Source organism: Cinclus cinclus, chromosome 12, assembly GCF_963662255.1.
Source record: "Cinclus cinclus chromosome 12, bCinCin1.1, whole genome shotgun sequence".
NCBI classification, from domain to species: Eukaryota; Metazoa; Chordata; class Aves; order Passeriformes; family Cinclidae; genus Cinclus; species Cinclus cinclus.
Window position 1 is genome coordinate 4,637,896 of NC_085057.1, and position 21,208 is coordinate 4,659,103.

The following is a 21,208-nucleotide window of genomic DNA, read 5'->3' on the forward strand; positions in this document are numbered from 1 at the left end:
GGGCCACTGTGAATTTAGTAATAGATAAACCTTTCCAGTAACTTCTCCAGCTGCCATTCTCCCCTTAATGCCAAATTTTCTAGAATTAATTTGCTCTCCTTTCTTTTAGCTCATTACCCAGGAAAAATGGCCAGAACAACAATGATCAGAAAGCCCAAGAGCAAGAAAAAGATGACAAGTAACTTGTACTGACTGGTGAATGACAACCATGGTGAGCTGATTGCATCATTTTACATTAGGACAGAGCAAACACAAGGAAACTACATCAGTTAGCAAACAAAGCTCTCTGGTTACCTAATTCACCCCAAACCCCTCTGTGAACTTGAAAACCAAAGCAGATAGGAGAAAGTAATTTAAGATCTGGCATCATGATTGCAGTCTAAGTAAGTGGATCCAACACTCATCTTCAAGCACAAAGTTATGAAAAAGAAAAGGCACATTGTACATAATTATCATCATTTACACAACCAGGGATTGTTTAGTCCACCACCAAAAATTCCTCTGCGCAATGTGACTTTTCATTCAAGGGAAAGCCATGAAGCAAACAAGAACAAAATCTTTCTAGATTAGTATTTTAAAACTGTGCTTTAGCTAGAGAAGCACATGACAATGATATCTAAGGAAATTAAAGAGAGTTTAGCCAAATGTACTCATGGAGACAGGAATTGATGTAATTTGCAAGTTAGTGGCCCGCTGGTTGCCATTCTACAAAGTGTGGCTTTTAGTCAGGTCCTTTGAAGTCCTGCTACTTTTCTGTTAGGAAACCAACATTTCAGCTGTTTACTTCCCAACACACATGCCATAAATTTTTATTATATACAGTTTCTGAAAAGATACCAAAAAACACCACAACATTTTAGGACAGACAAGCAGCTGACTCTGTAAAATGTCAGGCACAAATATTTTGCAATGATTTTTACCTACCCCAGGTGCTGCAGAGCGTAAATATTTTGACTTCATAGGCAACCACAGCAGTCACACAACTACATCTGACAAACAAGTTTGAGTTATGGTACTACCACAGTGAAAAGCTTAATTCAGGCACCACATATTTAGGTCCACTTCTGCCACCTTTCTCTCTCAAAAGGAAGCTGAGCAGAACTTGCATCAGCACTCGAGAGTTTGAGACTACTCACAGTAGGACACTGATGACTCCTCCTCACAGGAATAGTCAAAGATAGACATAAAGTTGCTTCCAAAATCTCTTGCAAGACTTGGCATAGAGATGTGAATTCAAGAGGGAGCATAGTCACAGGACTACAGATACTTCAGCTGCCTGAAAGCCCAAAACCAGTTCAGGCAGATGGTCTGAAGACACCTCTTCTCCCAGCTTCCCCTTGCAAAGCCTTCCACAACCCAGGCACAATCCCCCACCCTTGCTATGGCCCAAGCAGAACCAACACAAGATTTACCATTCCACTCTAACACAGATCACTGCTGGCTTGAAATAGTCACATTAGAAGGGTAAAAGAATTTGTCCAACCTTATCTTCCTTCAGGGGCTGCCAAGCACGGCGTTGGCCAGGCCAGCTCGGAGTGGCAGTCACGTACTGGCAGCCTGGGCAGGACTGTCAGTGACATTTCCCAGGGGTGACTGACCCTGGCACTGCTCCAGCCTGCAGTAACCCCTGCTAGACCTGAGGGACAGAACTGCAGCTCCCAGGTCTCCAGTGCAACGTAAGGCAGCAGCAAAAATGGGTGTTTTAATGACTTCACTGCATTTCTCATGGCAGGGAAGAGGTGCACAACGCCCATCCTCTGCCCAGAAGGCCCTTGATAGGTCAGACTGCTGCTTAAATCATATCAACCTTCACATGTGTACAGGATTTGGAGACTCTGGGTGCATTTCTGGAGCTCAAACCTGAGAGAACATGCACTCTGCTATACAAGAGGAGGAACATGAGTTTTCCCTCAGCTCCTGAGAAGCCCTGGGGATGCAGTTTCCACAAGGGAGAAGAGGCATCCTCCACACCTGGTTTTGCTCAGGTTGCTCATCCATCACTCATTTGTCAAATGAGAAGAACGCAAATGGGACAGGGTAAAAATAATGACACCTTTCATACAAAATGAATAATGGAGAAAATTGAAACCAGTTTTATAGATGATGTTGGGTAAAAAGCAACCAGAGCTAAGCTTAAAACAGTAGGAGAAACAGCACATGCTGACTTTTAAATAAAATTCCTTATTATCAACTTCATAGAGATGTAGTTATCCACATGCAGAATGGCACAGGATGTTTGCTTGTCCAGACTTTAAGAAATAGATTTCAAGTAGCTTCAAAATTTTAATGCAGTAAATTGACTTTGGCCCTGCATGACCATCTCTTATTGTGTCATGCAGTACTGATTCTCCCAGGTGAAAATTAACCTAAAATTGGCTATTTTGCCCAAATCACAAATAAAAAGTGTTACAGTGGGAAAAACACTCAGTCTGTCACTTTCATAAATCTTTAAACCTGATACCCTCAATCCTGGTTCATCTGTCAATATAAGGTTTGTGAAGGGTTGCTCAAATACATAGCACATGGACACACACCTGTGCCAAGATAACTTCCAGTGCTGAGGAGTGTAATTGTTGGCATTTTGGGGCTAAGCAAGAAAGACATCTGATTTACAAGCCTTTCATATCCACAGCATCAGCCTGTGAGAATGAATTGATGTTCAGAATATTGCCTGTGGGCTACTGAAGTATTTATTTACAAAACTTCAACATTCAGCACTGAAACACAAGAGATGTAAAGATGGCACCAGATCAAAATCTATCAAACACTCAAATGCCATACACAGAAACAGTCGTATCCTTCTCTTTCTTAAATAAAAGCCATTTGTAAACTCATATGCAACTCTTGGGTTATCACAGAAAAGAAATCTCCTCTTTTTGGGGGCACACTGTACATCAGCAGGACGTCATAGAATAGTTTGGGTTGAAGGGACCTTTAAAGGTCATCAAGCCCAACCTCTACATCTTGTTGCTTACTCATCCAAAGACATCTACACTTCTGACCTACTTGTCTGGAAAAGATCAAGTGAAAGACTGCTCCATTCACTGCTCACATAATTCCACAGGACATGCTGGGTTGCTCTCAAGGTCACTTACACAGCACATACCAGGAACATGCCACCAATCACAGCCCCAGTGTGAAAATACAAACCAAAAATACACCAAACCCAACCAGTGCTTGCTGGAACAGCTTTCAACACCAACTGGAAAGTCCTCCTACCAAAACTTCCAACGAAGCAGCCAAAAATATGAGTGAAAATAATTCTGACAGGACAATTTATTTTAACAAAGCACTTGGCAACACATTGCCTACAAGCACAAAGGACACTAGTCCTGGAACACACCTGGTTGGAAGGGATCTGCTTTACAGCAAACATACAGAGCCACCAGAAGAAGCAAGAGAATGAAGATGGTGTTGGGACCAGTTTTACACTGCTAACATGCCCTGAGCTTCTACATGTTACAGCTAATATGGAATTAAGAGGACTTAGCTGGGCTCTAAAGCACTCTGCCTACAGCTGATGATGTCTCATGTCAGCCCCAAAATGGAAGGACTGAATAAGCAGAAGAATAAAGCACTCCAGATACATCCGTTTTATTCACACCACTAATATGATCATTAGACACAGTCTAAAATAATAATAAATCGCTGACTTCACTCACATGAAGGAAATGCAAGCTGGCTTACCACTGAACTCCTTGATTTTTATCCTTCTGCTCAACGAGCTGTGCTGTTATTTATGACTGTATTAAAACCTACTGAGTTATAATAAAAAAGTTTTAGTCCCTCAGAGTGCTTGATCATCACGTTCACTAAGGTAAGATAATCCAAGTCACCTTCATGCAAACCCAACGGGCTCTGATCTGAAGCATTCTGCTAAATACCACAACAAGGATTTTTTTGAGGACTTTGGCCAAACTGCTGCCACACAGAGGATTCAGACTGCAAGTCAACACTGTCAGGGTTACTTTTGAATGATGGTGGCTCTTCCTTGGGAGTGGAGTGCTGAAGTCCAACACTTCCACTAAGGAACATCACATCTCCTCTTTCCTGATGTGCCACTCACACATCAGAGTGTGTCTGCCAGAGCAGACATTACAGCAGCCTCAAGAGATTAAAAGTAACAAGAGTAAGAAATTAAATGTGTTTATTTCACTGTTAAGTTTTAAACCCAGAAACCAGCATGGAATTTAGTGGTTTAGTTATTTCTTAGCTAAAGGCATGTCACCATAATAATTCTGTGACAGAAAGACATATTTAGGACAGCCATCAGGCTGCCTGACCTCACCTCTGCACCCCATGATCTTACTCCCACAACAGTCAGACAGTAGATATCATCTGGCTGCCAGAAAAAACAAGAGTAACATGGGCTCATTTATTAAATAAGGTTGCCAACAATTCAGCCCTTTAAGATCTCAAGCTTACATGCATGGAGTAATGGCATCACAATCTATTTTATACCTACAAAAATAAGATACATCCCCTTGGCTGATTTTGTAACCTTCCCCACACCTGCCCCTTCACGTCTTCCCGAGATGAGCTGTTGAAAACCCTCCTCCCCATGTTATTTCACATAAGGCAGGCAAATAATTATTTACCCTGTGAAATGAGAAGCTCCTGTCCATATAAATGACCCTTGATGAGGCCAGAGGACGGGGAACTGGCAGGACCATCAACTGAACAAATGAAATCCTTGACAAAACCCCAGTCAGCTGTCAGGAGCCCTGTTTATATTGCAGTTGTAATAAACAACTGCACTCAGAGGTTTATTACTTCAACACATGTTGCACAATCGTGTTCCTTATCACAAAAATTTTAGGACTGAAAAATACGTTATATAAAGAGCCTGAAATTCTGCCATGGTGTTTTTCCAACATATGCACAAACCCATCAGAGCAGCATTTGCAGCATGTGAGCAAATACAAAACGTCCAGCTCACATGGGAATACAAGCTCCTGATTCTCTACTGTGTGAAGTCCTGTAAAGGTAAGGGTTAGGGCTCTATCTGCAGGACTGGAAACACATTTTATTACATGACACTAGAAAAATTCCATCCTTTCCAAACATCTTACAGAAAACTCTTTTTAATGATTTCATCTGAACTTCAAAAAAGCACAAGCCACCGACTCACCAGGGGAGGCACATTCACAAAACACAAAGAAGAGTGTGTGTTATCATTCCAATTCTCCAAAGGTTAGCTGCAAATATGAAGCACCAAGAAATTCAGAAGTAACAGTTTGTCAGAAGATCAAAATGTCTTTTGAGAAAGAAATTCAGGGCCTCCAGGCTTGGTCTCAGAAGAATCCTATTTTAAACCGCACTTGACCCGCACTAACGTAACCCTTGAAGTGCTATTGCAGGAACAGCTTGATGCTCACAAGGGGGAACAGGCAAAGTATCTTTCACTTAAGTTGCATTTATGCAAAAAATCATGCATCTGCTTTTAACACTGAAAAATACAAACATCATGGCATGCATTTTACAACACACCTCACATCACTGATTTGACAACACACACAAAGTTATAGCTGCTCAAGAAATTGTATGGGAACATTACACTATTCAAGGCAACCAGATGCTGGAGCTAGGGATATGATTAGAGACTACATGGGGATTAAATAAATCTTAACTCAGACTTCGCCACCTCCCTTGCCCTTTTATAAACTTCAAGTATAAACCCATTTTAGTATATCACTACTTTACAGGATGGAACAAATTTTTTTAGCAATCTAATTGCTTAAAAAATACAAATAAGCTCACACTGCAGAGTTTATTTTAAATAAAGTTTGAACAGATGAAAAGAGAAAGTTTGGAATATTTAACATCTGCTGGAGCCGAGGATATGCCAGTACATCCACCACAGCCAACAATGTGGTCTGAGATGTGGGACCCACAGGTGAATGGCTCAGAATGTTATGATGCATCTCAAGCCACTGGTGTCAGACCAGCTCTAGTTTGCTCTCACAGACTGAATTCCCAGGAGTGGCTGGATAACATGAGGTCTCCTCATTTAATTTCCTCTGACAGGAATTTAATTAATACTCATCAACAGCACTGGGCAAAAACAAGCTAATATGTAATACGTGGGGGCAACTGGGAATTGACTTTAAAATCATGTTGCTGCTCCACACTAAAGGCAGTCAGCCCCAGAAGGTGCCAGGGCTGATATCCAGCTGCTTGTTCTTGCCCTGCCACAGCAGCTCCCTGGGATGCCAGTACAGATGTTTGCAGGACTACACCAACCCAGGCAATCAAAACCACTAAACTGATTTTTAAAAAGTCACTTTTCTATGGCAGTGGGGTTAGACTAGATGATGCAAATGCAAAATTCCAATGCAAATCATTCTAGGATTCCATGACTGAGTAACAGCCAAAGCTGCTTCTGATTTACCCCATCAAGTTGCCTATTGATTATGTACAGCTGGCAGCAATAGCTATCTGGGCACGTTTTCTGGAATTGCAGCTACCAGAGAAGAAAACACCAGGTTGAACTGTGTTCCTCTGACAGCTGTCACTGTTCCCTGGGCCCAGTAGCAGTCAGCACATTTCATTCTCTGCACCCAAGGAGGAGCATCCAGATTCTGTGCTCAGATCATGCAGAACCATCGAGACCCAACTCAGTTCTTGCAGCCTTCAACCAAAGCAGATAATCAGAATTAATACATATCCTTGAGGAAGGTGCAAGTTCAGAGAGAAGGGGTTTTGAAGGATAATCCTGCAGAAGCCCTGGCTGGAAGTTTTCTCCTTATGTCTTAGATCAAACACTGCAGGGAAAGGCAGAAAGCAATTTGGAACAGTGACCCATGGAGGAAGTGGCACTTTGCACAGAGTGACCACTGATTGCATAAGCAGCACTCCAGAGCAGAAGGAATCACTTTTCTTCCCTCAAAAAGGCAGTGTACAAAAAGGATAAATTCTTTTGAAAAGCCAAAGTAGTATGATTAAATACTATTTTTCCTTTTACACAGCAAACCATCCAGGGCTAAACCCTTAAGGAATATATGAACTTTCATGTGAATGGAGCCCATTAAGTGCCTTGCAATGAATGGTGCCTGTGGTCCAGAATTCATTTCCTTTTAGAAAGCAAAGAGCACGGAAGGTTTACGATTGCTACACACAAATGCTGACTCATTCAAGGTCATTTTATTCCCTCCCTAAACAAACTGTTTCTTTGACACACAGGTATTTCAGCAAAGTATGGTTTTGGTGGCAGTCAGGAAGCAGAATTGTGTAATAGACAAATTAATACTACAGAAAAAAATGCTTTCAGACAGCTCAATGCACAAGTTTTCAATCAGTAACTTTTGATAATATAGATGATTGCCACTTTTTTTAAACAGAAGTCTCACTTTTCAGAATTTTCTGTTTAACAAGACAAAAATTAACTTTAAAGCACTACTGTAATTAATTTTAAAGCAGTTTCTGAAACGTTAACATTGCTTAACAGAGAAGCCCTACTTCACATGAGGCTGTAGCAGAACTAAGAGCAGGTCTTCCCCCCAGTAAAAACAAGCTGTCTCCCCAAAAGCAGGTTTATCACTTAGGTACTGTTAGGACAGAGATGCTGGTTAAGGGCAACGGCACTTGGATCACTGATATTGGTAAAATGGAATCAGTTTTTGCTGACAATATGACTCCCAGGGGTGCCCAAATCCAGACAAAAAAAAAAAAAAAAGAAAAAAAACAAAAACAAACAAACAAAAAAACCCACCTATAGAAAAAAACAAGCAGAGGAGTCACAGACTATGGAAGCTAGAATAGTCTTAAAGACAAAGTTTAGTGTGATGCCTGCAGGGCACGAGCTTTATGAAGACCTGAGAGAGGCAGACAGGCTGCTACACCTCAGCCTTCAAATGTCTTCAAGGAAGGGAGTACTTTCCAAGAAGAGAATTTCTATTAGCTGCTTGTTGATATTTTCCTCTGACAGAACAGAAAGATTTAATTCACAGCCAACCATTACAGCCAACAAACTAAACTTTGATGGTTTCAACTAGGAACTTCTGGGTGACTTTCAGGAAGGGAGTCTGAAATACAAACTTTGATTCACCTTGCTTAACATACAAGCTTCCTGTCATATTAATGGTTTTGATTTCAGGGTGACTTCAGGAGCCTGATTGCTGCTGGAATTCTGGATCCATGGCACTGGAATGGCTCGTGATGCTCCCTGGTGAGCAGATCTGCCCCTCTCTGCACTCAGAAGGAGAGGATGGACACACAGATAAGACACAAGGAGCACATTGTTCCAAGACACAAAACCAGCTGTTTGAAACTTTGGTTTCTTTACACACACAAGACACGTTCCTGCTGATGTCAGTGTGTCTGCTGGGACACAGGACACGGATTCCAGCCAGCTCAGTAACAAAAACAGCATCAGAAGCCAGGGATCCACAGAAGTGGGGTGCCCAAAAACAGCTGATGCCTTCTGTGCTCTGCAAGCCACATACATTTGGAAACACACTATTTGTTACTGTTTCCACAATGGCATCAAATACTCCTCCAAGTGATTTTTTTCTTTCACTAGCTGACATTTTCTACAAAATCCAGGATTTGTAGCACAAAGCAGGAAGGGGGTAGAATTTAATGCAGAACAGTTGTGTCTTACATAGCTTTGAGGATTGGGAATATTCAATGGAAAACATTGTCTTTTAACCTTTTTCAATGTTCTAGTCTTACCTGCTGAAAAAGTTTATTACTTCTGCTGGACACCAGTAGCAGTTTCATTTAAAACAGGCAGTCTACTTTAGTTTTTGAATGCAGTAACTATCACATTTTACCTGGTTAATGGCTTAAAGGCACCTCTGGGAAAATAAAATACAATAACACAACCAAACAACACGATTACAATAACATGTCAAAACAGGATTAACACCTGAGTATTAGCCTTCCTCAGTGAAGGGAATAGTCTAGAATGATGAATTCCCTGGCAGCTGAGAGCTTTCCCAAGGAATACAGTCTTGGAAACCGTAATGCCATCTGCTGAGAAATTACAGAAGTGCAGCACCACGAATTACTGTTTAATTATTGTAACACTGATGTGGAAGTGCCTGCTGTTGGGGGATCAACTCAAAAACAATCTGTTTGCACTGTATAACTTACACAAGAATTTTCAAACAACTCGCTGGAACTTCCACTACTGATACTCAGTAAATCTAGGACACAAAGTCACAGAGGTCCATAATAAATAGTGTTCCAGTATGTTATAACCGTATGATGTGTAAAACCCAAACTATTAATTCAGAATGGACATTCTAACTTTACAAAAACTGCTATTAGAGCTTTGTTTGTTGGGGGTTATTTTGATGTTTCTTTAAAAGGTACTTGATTTTATGTTCCACATCTTTACAAACTGGAAAAAATAAACAAACCTAGTTTAAAATCAATTCAAATTATCACAGTTTATTAACAGGTCTCAAAATAATAAACAAGTAGGTAATTGGCAACCAGTGGCAGAACTTCCATAACAACCTGCAGGGTTGAGGTGTTAAACCAACACACCAGAGGCCTCTCTGCAGCTATTTGCAGGAGCAAGTTATTTTCATCACTGGTGACAAAACAATCACTGGCAAAGTTGTATTTCCACAGAGGCCATCACATTTCAATTTCTTTTTTAATTTACTAATCTGCCAAGCCTATAAAAGCAGACGTATTTTTGCTGGGTCACAAAAGCACCAGTGGAACACAAGATCCCCCAGAATAAGCACCACCCCAGGAGATGAAAAAGAGATGGATGGAAGATGAGCAGAAGGATGTTTTCTTATTTGCACTGAAACACTATATCCAATTCTGCTCCAAATGATACTGAGAGGTTCCCTGTTCAGAAAGTCTTACAGAGGATTCCATCAGCAGAAGCCCAGCACTGCCTGCTTTCCTCTAGCCCGCAGCACTTTCAGAAGTGTTGCAACCTAAGACTGACATTAATTATTAAACTTACTTAAAGTAAGTTCATTCTTTAATTCAGGCAGACTGACCCAACCAGACCTACTGGGCAGCAAGTGTTGCTGTAACAAACTCAAAGTGGACACTGAGATACTCTCCCAGACAGTGCAAAGGCAGCAATGTTCATCCAGTGCTAGCCTGACCCTCATTTAATTTCCAGGTAATGCTATTCCCATCTATAAAGAGAAAGAGAGCCTGGTGCATGGTTTCCTAAGCAAATACAAACTAGAGGAGTTCTGTCCTCAACTTAGGGAAAATTTTCAAGCACTAAAGAGTTTAGTTAATAAAATGGATCATTTTGCTCAAAGAACAAGGCACTCGCTGGCTGGCACTCACTTCTGAGAGATAAAGGGTTAAAACAGTTGCCCATTTCCTCAACTGGACAACTACTACTATTGTAAAGGCCTTATTCAGCTGAATTCCATCAGGCCATGCTTTCTTAACACAATCTGACATGTACCTCTTCAAGATCTCAGATTTTTTTCCCTCTTCTCTGCCTCTCAGCAGTAGACACCAGCAATAAATACACCCAAAAAGCCAAATGGTAATCCAAACAAAGTAATATTTAATTATCAAGTTGGGGAGACGGATGACCAGACAGAGCAATTTCTTTTTATAAAATACAAAACAAAATGCACTTGCCAGATCCTTTGCAGACAACACAATACTGGGTTTTGTTTCAAGTTCATAACTTGGCTCTTAAAGTAGTTGATAATGAACCAGCAGGCATTATTTTAAATCAACCAGTTTTATTAAATGAGCCAGAAAGGAAAGAGGCAGGGCTAATTACCAACATTCCTTGATGAATTACCTAGCGGTGTGTGGTAAATCTCCAGGCGTCTTTGTCTTTATCCCCAAATTTATCCCTTACTTATTTCTCAAGAGGTTAAAGGACATGGGGCTAATTAAGGAACCAATCCAATGACAGACAGAATCATTCAAGGTAAGGCTGGTTTTCACTCTTTCAAGCTTTTGCATCTCTGCCTGGTACTTCTTAATCTAATTTTTAAAAAAAAAAAAATTACTGCTGGGGAGGGGGAGGAAAAGTGCTAATCTTGTCACGGTCAGGCAGGTTGAAATTGCCATGCAGTGCTGGGCAAAATGCTACATATTTGTAATTTAGCCAATAAGAAATTCCTTAAGCCTCTCTTGAATGGCAGGAATGCCTCCAGCTTGTCACTTTGAATTCATTCACTACATAGGTTCAGCATCTCAGAGAATAATGCTGCCAAACCAGCTGAAGAACTGAAATATTTGTGAGTATACCTAATACCCAAAGATTACTTTAAGCAGATCTGAGTTTTCACATTTAAAATGTAACACCTATCAAAGGTGTCAGCAGAGGCCCCCCTGCATCTGCCCCCAGTCCCTGCATTTTCCAGCACTGTGTGTGGCTCTGGGCATTATTTTCTGCTAAATTAAGCCATGGCTTCAGCAAACACAACTACAGTGACCAGCACTCACCCTCTTCTTACAGCCTTGGCTCCAGAGTAAGGTAGTTATTAAATTCATGTTGCCTGACAAAGGGCTTGGTACAAGCTGCTAAAACCTGTTAGCTGGGGGCTGTGGAGCCTCATCAGTGCTCTTAATACCCACAACTATGGGCACCTACAAATCTTAATCTGCACAAGATTAACTCATCTTCTGTGGGTCCAAAACAGCCACTGACACGTGGTGAACCACCATTTTCTCAAGGTCTGGTAACTCAGCCAGCAGATAATATGTCTGGACCATAAAAAAAGGGGAGTGCTTTGAAGCTGTAACAGACCAAACTTAGCAAGCTCCTCTTAATTTTGTGGATGTTACCTTGCCAATGGGAAGACAGCAAATCCTCAAGACCACCAACAAGGATATATAAACTAGCAAGGATTTCCAAGGAACAATCAGAGCTTGGACCTACAGGTATCTGTACCATTTCGTCTGAGTGTATCTTGATTTCTTCTGTGCCAAGTATGTTATTTCGTACTTGCAGGTAACTACTGTAAACTTGCAATGGCAAGAGCTCTGTGACAGGTTTCTCAGCTATTTTCCCACTCTGCTCACATCATTTTCCCAATAAATCCTATCACCCCCAGCAGCACAATCCAGCAGCAGCACAGTTTATCTCACAACTTTGGGGGCTGCATTTTTGTGTCACAGTGACCACAGCTGAAGAAACAAGATGGAAAGATCAGACATCTTCATCAGCAACAACCATTTCTCTCAAGAGCCAAGCAACACACGTTTGCATGCATAGGAAAAGGACATTTGGGACCAAGGGGGAGAGCAGCGTTTTGCACTAGCAGTCAACCATCAGATACCTGTACACAGAAGTATGCTGCCCCCTCGAATTCCATGCATTTTAAACGTCTAATACCCTAGGTTAAGCAAGAGTTTATATTTTACCTCTATTACTGATGCAGACCTCAAGCACCAGTGCTCGTTTTAAAATGGCTTTCAACCCACTGAGGAAGCAAAAGATTTAAGGCATGAGAGACATTTTTACTTACATGAAGGCTGAAGAGACAAGGCAGACTTTAGTGCTTCTGTAGTTAAATGCAAGTTCTTCTTTATGAAGAATTTGCTGATGGCTTAAGGTATGTCACCAAGTGTTAAGTAACCTTAGTTTAAATGTTTTATCTGCAGCTCACCAAGACTCAGTCTGGCAAATCACTTGTCTAAGTTCTTGACTGCAAATACACACGACACTTACCTAAAACACCAGCACACACTACTATCTACCATTGTCAGGTGAGATTAAATTAACTTTCAGATAAGCATGTCCACAAACACACATTTGCTGGGGCAGGCACTACCACACATTTATCTTGCCATCCCATTGTTCCTGTTCTTCAGAACTGTGAGATAAGTCCTCTACACAATGAAGTCTTACGGTAATTATTACACTATAAAAGAACACTACTGCCAGCTGCCAAGCCTTCCCTGCCAGGCAGAGCTCCCACAGGTCACTCTCTGGAATAAGCACGCTGGAAAAAGAATAGGAGGTATTTTTTTGATATATGTCCAACCGTCATTAATATGAAATGGAAGAAATCCTTGGCATTTCAAAAATGAAGAAATACAGGTTTGTGGTGGCACATTTGAAGTCTGAATGAATAAGGACATGAGGGTGAAGGAGAGAGGCAAGCCTGGTGCCTACACTCCTGTCCACTCACAAAAAGTGGGAATGGGGAAAGATGAGCACAAACTAAAGCAATAGGATGGCACTGAGTAAAAGACAACCACACCTACTCTGGTATCAGCAGTGATCAGCCCACAGCACTGCCATGAGGTGGGCAAGGATGCTGGAATAAAAAAGCAATAATGGGAATCCAGTACACAGTATCTGGCTCTAGGCTGTGAAAAGGTTTCACCTTGCTTAGCAGAATAAAGAAAGGCCATGATGAAATTCTGGCAACAAAAGAGCAATTAACATCTACCATGAAGACACAAACCCAGGCAGTGTAGCAGGGGGAATCCAAAGCGAGGGCTTTAGTGGCAGACAAATTTTTAAATATTTAGCATATAATAAGCATTGTTGTATGAAAATAGACCATTAAAATGCCATAATAACAAACATTAAAAATGGGCTTGTGGCCTATGCTTCCATACATATGTTTTATTTACATATATATGAAACATACATGTATATATTTTGGGGTGAACTGCCCTAGCAAAGGCTGGCAGTATATGCACAAGCAGAGATTTCTGTCCAGAAAGCAGAGACCTCAACATGTAGATCCCCAAAGCAGGACCACCTTCTCCAGATCCCCCAGAGCAAGGAACTGTCTTCTTATTCTCCAAAAAACAAGCTAAAAGGGGATTGAAATGAACCTGCTACATTATCTGCTGGTGAGGAGACCTGCTTTTACCTTATTACATGCAAAACATTTATGCAGTGTTCCAAAGCTATCTGTACCACTGCAGGTTCCCACTGCAGCCCTCCAGGCTGCTCTTGGCAGTAGTATCAAAGCATCTCCCATCTATGCCAAAGAAAAGTTACATTCTTCCAACCCAAATGGAAGACAAAGGAGGAGGAAAAGGTACAAGAAGCCCAGCAGATTTCTGTCTTGGCTGTGCATTTGGTGTGACAACACTCAGAGGGAAGGGGATGTGCAGCAACCTCACCCCTGGGAGCATTTTCATCCACAGGGATGAAGCAGGGAGCCACAGCTTAGGTTCCATCAACCCGTGACCTGGTGCAGCACATCAGAAACATGACAGCAAGTGTCACATCCACACACCAAGTGAGAAATGCCAACAAGTAACACGGAGGGACAGAGGGAGGAAATGTTCACCCTTAATTTTCCACCTTCCATCTGCTTAGTGAGACATGCAGAGGGCTGGGTGTCAGCTGCCCACCAGTGATGTTTTCAATCCTGTAAGAACTGGTAATATTTTCAGTGGAACTGATTTGCAATTCTGTGGGCCGGTGCTGGCCCTGAGCCTCCTCTGCTGCCTCCTGAGGATGCTCCTGTGGTGCTTCTCCCATGGAGGACACACGCCAGGCACAGTTCCTGCAATGCCACATTGTCTTTTGGGCAGGCAGGTTCAAAGGATTTAGAGGATTGTGTCATACTTATTCTATACAGTAAGTCTGATCCAGAAATCAGGCAAAGAAATACAAGTTACACAGCACAGCTACAATTCAGTTTTGGTATGTCTCTACACAAGCAGACAGATGAGTCCTTACTCCTCTGGATTTCTGCAGTTCACCTTCAGGATTGCTGTCAATTCTGTACATGAGACAAGTGGACTTATCATAAAGAAACAAAAGAGAGAAATCCTCAAAGGAAAGCCTTAATCAACATGTTGGTTCTACTTCTTGGAGCAGAACTTCTCAAAGACTAACCCAAAAAACAAGCAGAGGATCCTGCAGTCTTTCTTGTGGGAATAAAGCCTGATGACTGGTCATTTCAGCCTGTAGAATTATTCCTTGGTTTTTTACTCCTGGATCTTTTAGATATTTTAGACAAAGGAAACCCCTTTTCCTGTTTTGTATCTTAAAAGCAAGTAGATGGTGGTGAGCTCCAAACCCAGACTGCTACAGTGCAGCTTTGGTGAAGATGCCAGAGGGATATCATGTAAAACTCTGGCCATTAAGTCAGTGTTTCTGTCTGCTGAACAATGAAATTCTAAAACCAGCTACCTGGATTGACACAGAGGACTAGAAACTATCCTATGGATGAGGCCAGGGTATCTCAAGGCATCATAAAGGCAGGGAGTTACCCTGCTGCTGCCAGAATTCTGGAGACCACTCACTCAGTAAGAGTCCCGATAATTGCTTGGTAGTAAAGGAGCAGTCACCACAAGCTGTAACAACTCTTCCATTTGCTGTTAGAGCTGAAGAGATACAGTTCCAAAAGCATCAAACCTACTCCCAGTCCATCTCTTAATTAGGCAGCGCAAAGCAAAATTTGAATTCCAGCAGGTCATCTCCTACCTTGCCAGGCTACATTACTTGGCAGAGGAGTGATGCAATGAAAAGTCATTACTCAAGAAAATGAAATCCCATTTATTCACATGGCCTTGAGCATACTATGTTATGCAATTTGGAGATGCCTATGCAACGTGACATAGATTAGTACATATTTCTCTTTCTGTATTGTTTCTAAGTGGACATCTTGAAAACAAATATAAAATCCAAGCTCATTAATACCTCTGGCTTCTTTTTAAACCAGTCACTCCGAATAACCATCCTCAGATATGCAAGTATTATTCTCCTTCTCACACTGTGAGATATGGGTGAAAGGGCAAGTCACACAACATAATTAAAACCACTAAACACTGACAAATTCAACAGGCTTAGAGTGGGATTTTTTGTTGCAAAGTACCAAAACAAACAAACAAATACAAACAAAAACAAAACCAGCTGCTAGTTTTGGTCTTGTTTGTGAGTAACACTGAAAAAGATCACTTTTAAACAAAGTTACCTTGCAGGTTAACATTTATGAAAGTGCAAAAATCCCCTTTTTGTCTATTTCATTCTTTAAGGTCACTAAATCCAGACCATCTGGATAATAAAGTTAGCAGCTTAGTTCCCTATTTATCTATTAAAACTTCTGTACAGCTCATACGGAAAATTTGTCTACAGCTAAAAAACAACTGAAGTGTAAAAAGCAGCTGCAGGAAAATGATGTCACTGCAGCCAGAGCTGGCTGTCAGCACACTGGCACCAGGAAGATCCTGAGTTATTGTTAATCTCAGCTTTTGAGCCAAATGTCCTATTTGGAAAAAGAAGAAACAAAACAAGAAAAAACTCCCAAAACACCCACCCCCCCCCCCCCCAAAAAAAAAATCACAAAGAAAATTACATTAATCTTTTGCCAAATCGTACTCTCACTGAAGCCTCAGAGGTAATTTTCAGGAAGATCATGACTTCAAACCTGGCATTTTGTACATTTTTTTTTTTTTTGACAGGACTGATCCACTAAGTTGTAAGTAAGGTTGTAAGTAAGGATAAAAGGGTGAATCTTCCACTGCTTTCCTCCACCAAAAACAAGCAGCAGAACTATGCAAAGCAGTTCTGCTGTTCATCAGTTTTTCTGTCCTCTCACAGGCAGAGACCAAACAACTGGCTGGTTTTGCTAATTTTGACTGTTACTTATGGAAATGTAGGTGATGAGAAAACAGGCATCGTTTTGGTCCAGCAGGCTGCTCCTATTTCCACAATTATCACCTTCAAAATGGAATTCCATTGTCAAAAGATACCTGCTGCCAATAAGTGCTTTTATTTTACAAGCTGCCTAAGGACATAGACTATTAATTTTTTATTCTACAGGGTCATGCACTCTTATTTGGGCTAAAAGCAAGTGGAGGAGAGGTGTCCTACCTCTTTGCAGGAGATCCTTCTCCACCAGAGGGAAATGGGGGACAAATAGCACTTTTGGAATCCTAAGGAACAAGGGTTTAGGTTCAAGTCCTTTGGGTGAAGTTTCCTAGCAAAGCTCCAGCAGGTTACAGCTTTGCACACAGATCCTGTGACAAGGTCCCAGGAACCCCACATGTAATAACTGAACATCACCTTTGGCTGCAGAGATTTCTGAAGTTCGTTTATGCTCAGAAACCAAGGGCTGCCTTCCCTCCTCTCCCATAGAAAGAGGCATTTGCAAAATGAACAATAATGACAACCTCTAATGCTTCTTCAAGATGCTGCACACCTTCCTTATCAGTAAAACATCATCAAAAAGTAAACACTTCCCTACAGGTTTTCACAGTACTTTAAAATTAAAAATACCCTAAAACTCATGTTGCAACAGATCAGGATGAAAGGACACAAAAAATGTAATATATGCTTATTTAGCTAGGTGCATTACAAAATAAAAACCTATTTCATAGCACCTACACATCTGCTGGATCTGAATTATAACTACAGCCATAACCTGGAAGCAAGTTGAAGAAATTGTTATACACAAACATTGTGAGTAATACACAAACATTAGACAAAACAATTCTTCTCAGACAATTTCAGACTCCTTACTGCAGACATATGCTCACGTGCTCAAAGAGTATTATATTTAATTTGTAATGGAAATGTGTGCGTATAGAGAGAGAGAATGCAAAATTCAACTGCTGCCTTTTTGCTCTTGGATCACATACAGGACTACGACTCTACTATCCCTTATCAGTGTTAGCTTTAGCGTTGATAACACAACACCATAATGAAGATTCAATAAATAAAATTACCCTTTATTCTCCCCATAAACCTGTCACACAGACCACCTCGAAATCCTGAGCTGGCAAGTCTATTTTAAAACTGAATTTCTGACTGCTTATCATTGCCATACAACAGCAACAAGCAAAACATGAGCACTTTGTCACCAAGCTCAACTAACTTATGTGGTAAGAATATGCTCACTGACTAAACAACAAACTGTAATAAAGAGATCCAGCAATAATGCAGAGGAAACTCTGCAGAACTGGTGAAAATCTTATTTTCATTAAATATGTCAGCAAACGTCTCCAAAACATTTGACACTGTTTTACTCACACATTTCTCCGTGCTTCAGCCTATTTGAATTTAAGCAGTGTGTGAAATTATCTCTTTTCTTATAGCTGTTCACATTTTTCCCTGAGTAATTAGCAAGCTACATCCCCTTTGACAGAGGGACACTAACAAGCTCCCACAGTTTCCAGTGGGACAAGGAATCCAGAGCTACTAATAGCAAACAAGTCATTTAAACAAAAAAAGGATTACAAAGACTCATTGCAAGTAGCTGGAAACTCACCCATATTTCAGATTAAGGCTTTCTGAGAAGCCCTTTTGTAAAGAATTTTGACTCCATCTTACGAAACTACTTCACTGTTTTCCTTTAAAAACCAAAACATTGATTTGTTTTCTACTAATAATATCTTCGCATTCAAAGTAATTAAGTACAAGAAAAATGGAGAAGCGTTTTCCAAAGGGAAACCGACGGGAAACTTACTTTTGTCACAAAACCTCCCTCTGGAGATCTCAAAGGTGAAAGAAAACAAAAGTAACACAAACTTTTTTTAAAAAAAGTTCTTCCATTCTCCGCTACCAGGCCAACGAAACAAGCTGCAAACTAAGCCAGAGCACAGCTTATTTGCAAAACCTGGCCGCCGAACATGCCTAGAACCAGGTCCCTGTTAAATAAAGCGAGTTTTGAGGCGTTCCTGAGCAGAAAGGTGCGTACCTTGAGGACCTCCATGGGCACCTGGGTGGCGGGGGGCAGGCTGGTGGGGACGCTGACGTTGATGGCAGGTGTCTGGCTCACGGGCACTCGCTGCTGCATGAACTGGGCTGCCTGCTGCTTCTGCTGCTGCTCCCGACGCTCCTGCTCCTGCATCTGCTCACGCATGAGCTGCTGTCGGAGCAGGATTCGTGAGGTCATGCTGGAGGAGCTTAAGGGAGGCTTGGAAGCGCCAGGATGCTCGGAATTGCTGTGGGAAGACCAGAGAAAAGACAGCTCAGCTTCCACGAAGCGGGATGGGGGCTCCGGTGGCCAGAGCTGGTGGAGTTACAGGGGGACGTGGGGTGCCGAGGGGAATTCGGAGCCGACCTACTTCAGGTACTTGGCGGCCACGTTAGGCTGCCTTAACTTGACTGCAGCCAAACCATGCCCCAAACGCCAACATCCAGCTGTAAAGAGCCATTTGCTCTTTCAAATTTTACAGCTACCACCCACGAGAAAAACAAACGCTTTTATAGACAGTAGTAGGCACGTATATTATTTTTTTTTTTCCAGAAAAAAAAATAATAGAGAGATGAAGCAAGTCTAAGGATTGGTATGGATAATACTCCAGTCCAGTGATCTAGCTCAAAGTAAAGTAAATCTACCTCTCCCATGAAAACACACTTCACTTATTTCCTACCTTAGTCCTTAGGGTTGGATATGCTGGCAGTGACTTTCCAGAGTTAGAAAACAGAACTCTACAAAAAACCCAACTCCCACCCCAGGCCTACCAGCATCTTCTGAGCACCATCAGACAAAACCAGGTAAAATAAACAACAGTAACAGCTTTATTCCTGTCATACCTCACAAAGAGCAACAGGTTGGCCCATGGTAGCACACAGCACAGCTTTACACCTAAGAGATATTTCTAAGCCACTGGCAAGCATAGCATGAGATAGACCACGGGATTTTGTCATGGGCTACAAGTTTTGTCATGGGCTACACTTTCTGGAGCAACTCATCATTTTCTTAGCCCACAGAACCAAAATCCATGGGCTATGCTTTGTTAAGCCAGCAGTAACCCTCCTGGCTCTAGGAGGAAGCTGCTCTTGAAACCCCCACCTCTGGCTCCAGTGTCGATACCTGTGGGATGCTGGCAGGACACTTGAGTCTGGGAGCCAGCATCCCTTCCAGGTCTTGCTCAGAAGCTGCAGGCACCAAGCACTGCCTGTGCTCAGACAGCCAGAGCCAGCACTGCTGGAAGTTTTCTGGCTTTGTTTAGGACAGATGTTGAGCACGGTTCAGGGCAGAAACAAACAAACAAAAAAAAAAAAAAAAAAAAAAAAAAAAAACCAACAAGGAGAACCCACACTTACTGCCCCAAGAGATCAAACTCTGCTCTTCCAGAGCACACATTCTGGGGGCAGGGAGGCAGGGGACCATCTTGCTATTTAAGACCTGTCAGGTTGAAACATTCACAAAGACACTGATCCTTTTAATAAAACAAGAGAAAACCTTTGTGGTGAAACTAATGCAGCTGCAGAATAATCGTACTAATTAGCTGCTCAAGACAAGTCATTGACTGTGATACTTGTAAAAAACACTCCCTTTTCAATTAAGGGTGAAGCGTTCTCACATCTAAATCCAGCAGCTTGTTTTCTGGCTGCACATCTGAACCACTTTCACATTTCCAAACTGAAGAGATGTTTTATTTCCATGACCAGGACAGCTATAGATCAGTGGTCTCCCAATTGTTTTGACTATACATTCCTACCAGGAATGTCTGAACATGCACTCCCAAAATGTTTACTTATTTACTTATGAACTATATAGTACTTCATGTATTACTGAAGTACTCATATTTTCCTTCTGCTCATCAATAACACTGTGCATCCCACCTTGGAGACCACTGGAACACATTAGGAAAAAAAAAGGCACCCAAATGCTGCTTTCAGGGAAGGATTCATTCTCCTCATGCTGGAAAAAGGCCAATTTTGTACCACACTTGTCAGCATTCTCATTTGTGTGCCACGGGCAATTTTTACAGATAACCAATATTGCAAAACTGGTAACCCAGCAGTTCCTCCCACCTTCTTTCATTTTGAATTGTTTCTCCGCCTACCAAAACCAAGTGTGCTGGAAACCATCTCAGAAGAAGCTTCCCATATACAAAAATGTCGGGGGAAGAGAGGGAGCAGGAAGGAGAAATTATTACCACAGCGTTTCAAACGGCTCCTGCCAGGAACCTCATCTCGCTCACAATTATTTTGCCTACTTGCTCCAAGTGTCCTTCCAGCTTCCTGCAGGTGATTCATGTCTCTACTGTTGATCAAAAATTGTAAACAAAAGCTTGTGTCTTTTAATGAGAGGACAGTCCCAGAAAATGCTGTTCTGCCAAATTCTTCCCCAAAGGGCAAAGATGCTCCCAGGCTTTATTTCTTCTGCAATTCTGCTCAGTATTTTACATGGCAAAGAAGCAGATGAGCCCTGAATGCAGAGAACATGGACAGCCACGTGCTGCCAGACTGCAGCTACTGCCACAGAAGCACAGAATTGTTCAGGTTGGAAGAGATCTCCAGGATCATCAGGTAACCCAGCACTGCCAAGCCCACCACTAGACCATGTCCCCATGTGCCACATCTACGTGTCTTTTAAAT

The 21,208-nt window shown here is 41.7% G+C and overlaps 1 protein-coding gene across 6 annotated transcripts in view; it reads right to left on the reverse strand.

The window, feature by feature from the left end:
- The window catches only part of MITF (melanocyte inducing transcription factor), a 99,749-nt gene that overhangs the window by 25,576 nt on the left and 52,965 nt on the right, over positions 1-21,208 (reverse strand). For all 6 annotated transcript variants that reach the window (XM_062501073.1, XM_062501071.1, XM_062501070.1 and 3 more), the window contains exon 2: positions 18,573-18,819. In XM_062501073.1, the coding sequence (XP_062357057.1) occupies positions 18,573-18,819 (247 nt within the window). The remainder of the gene's footprint in view (positions 1-18,572; positions 18,820-21,208) is intronic.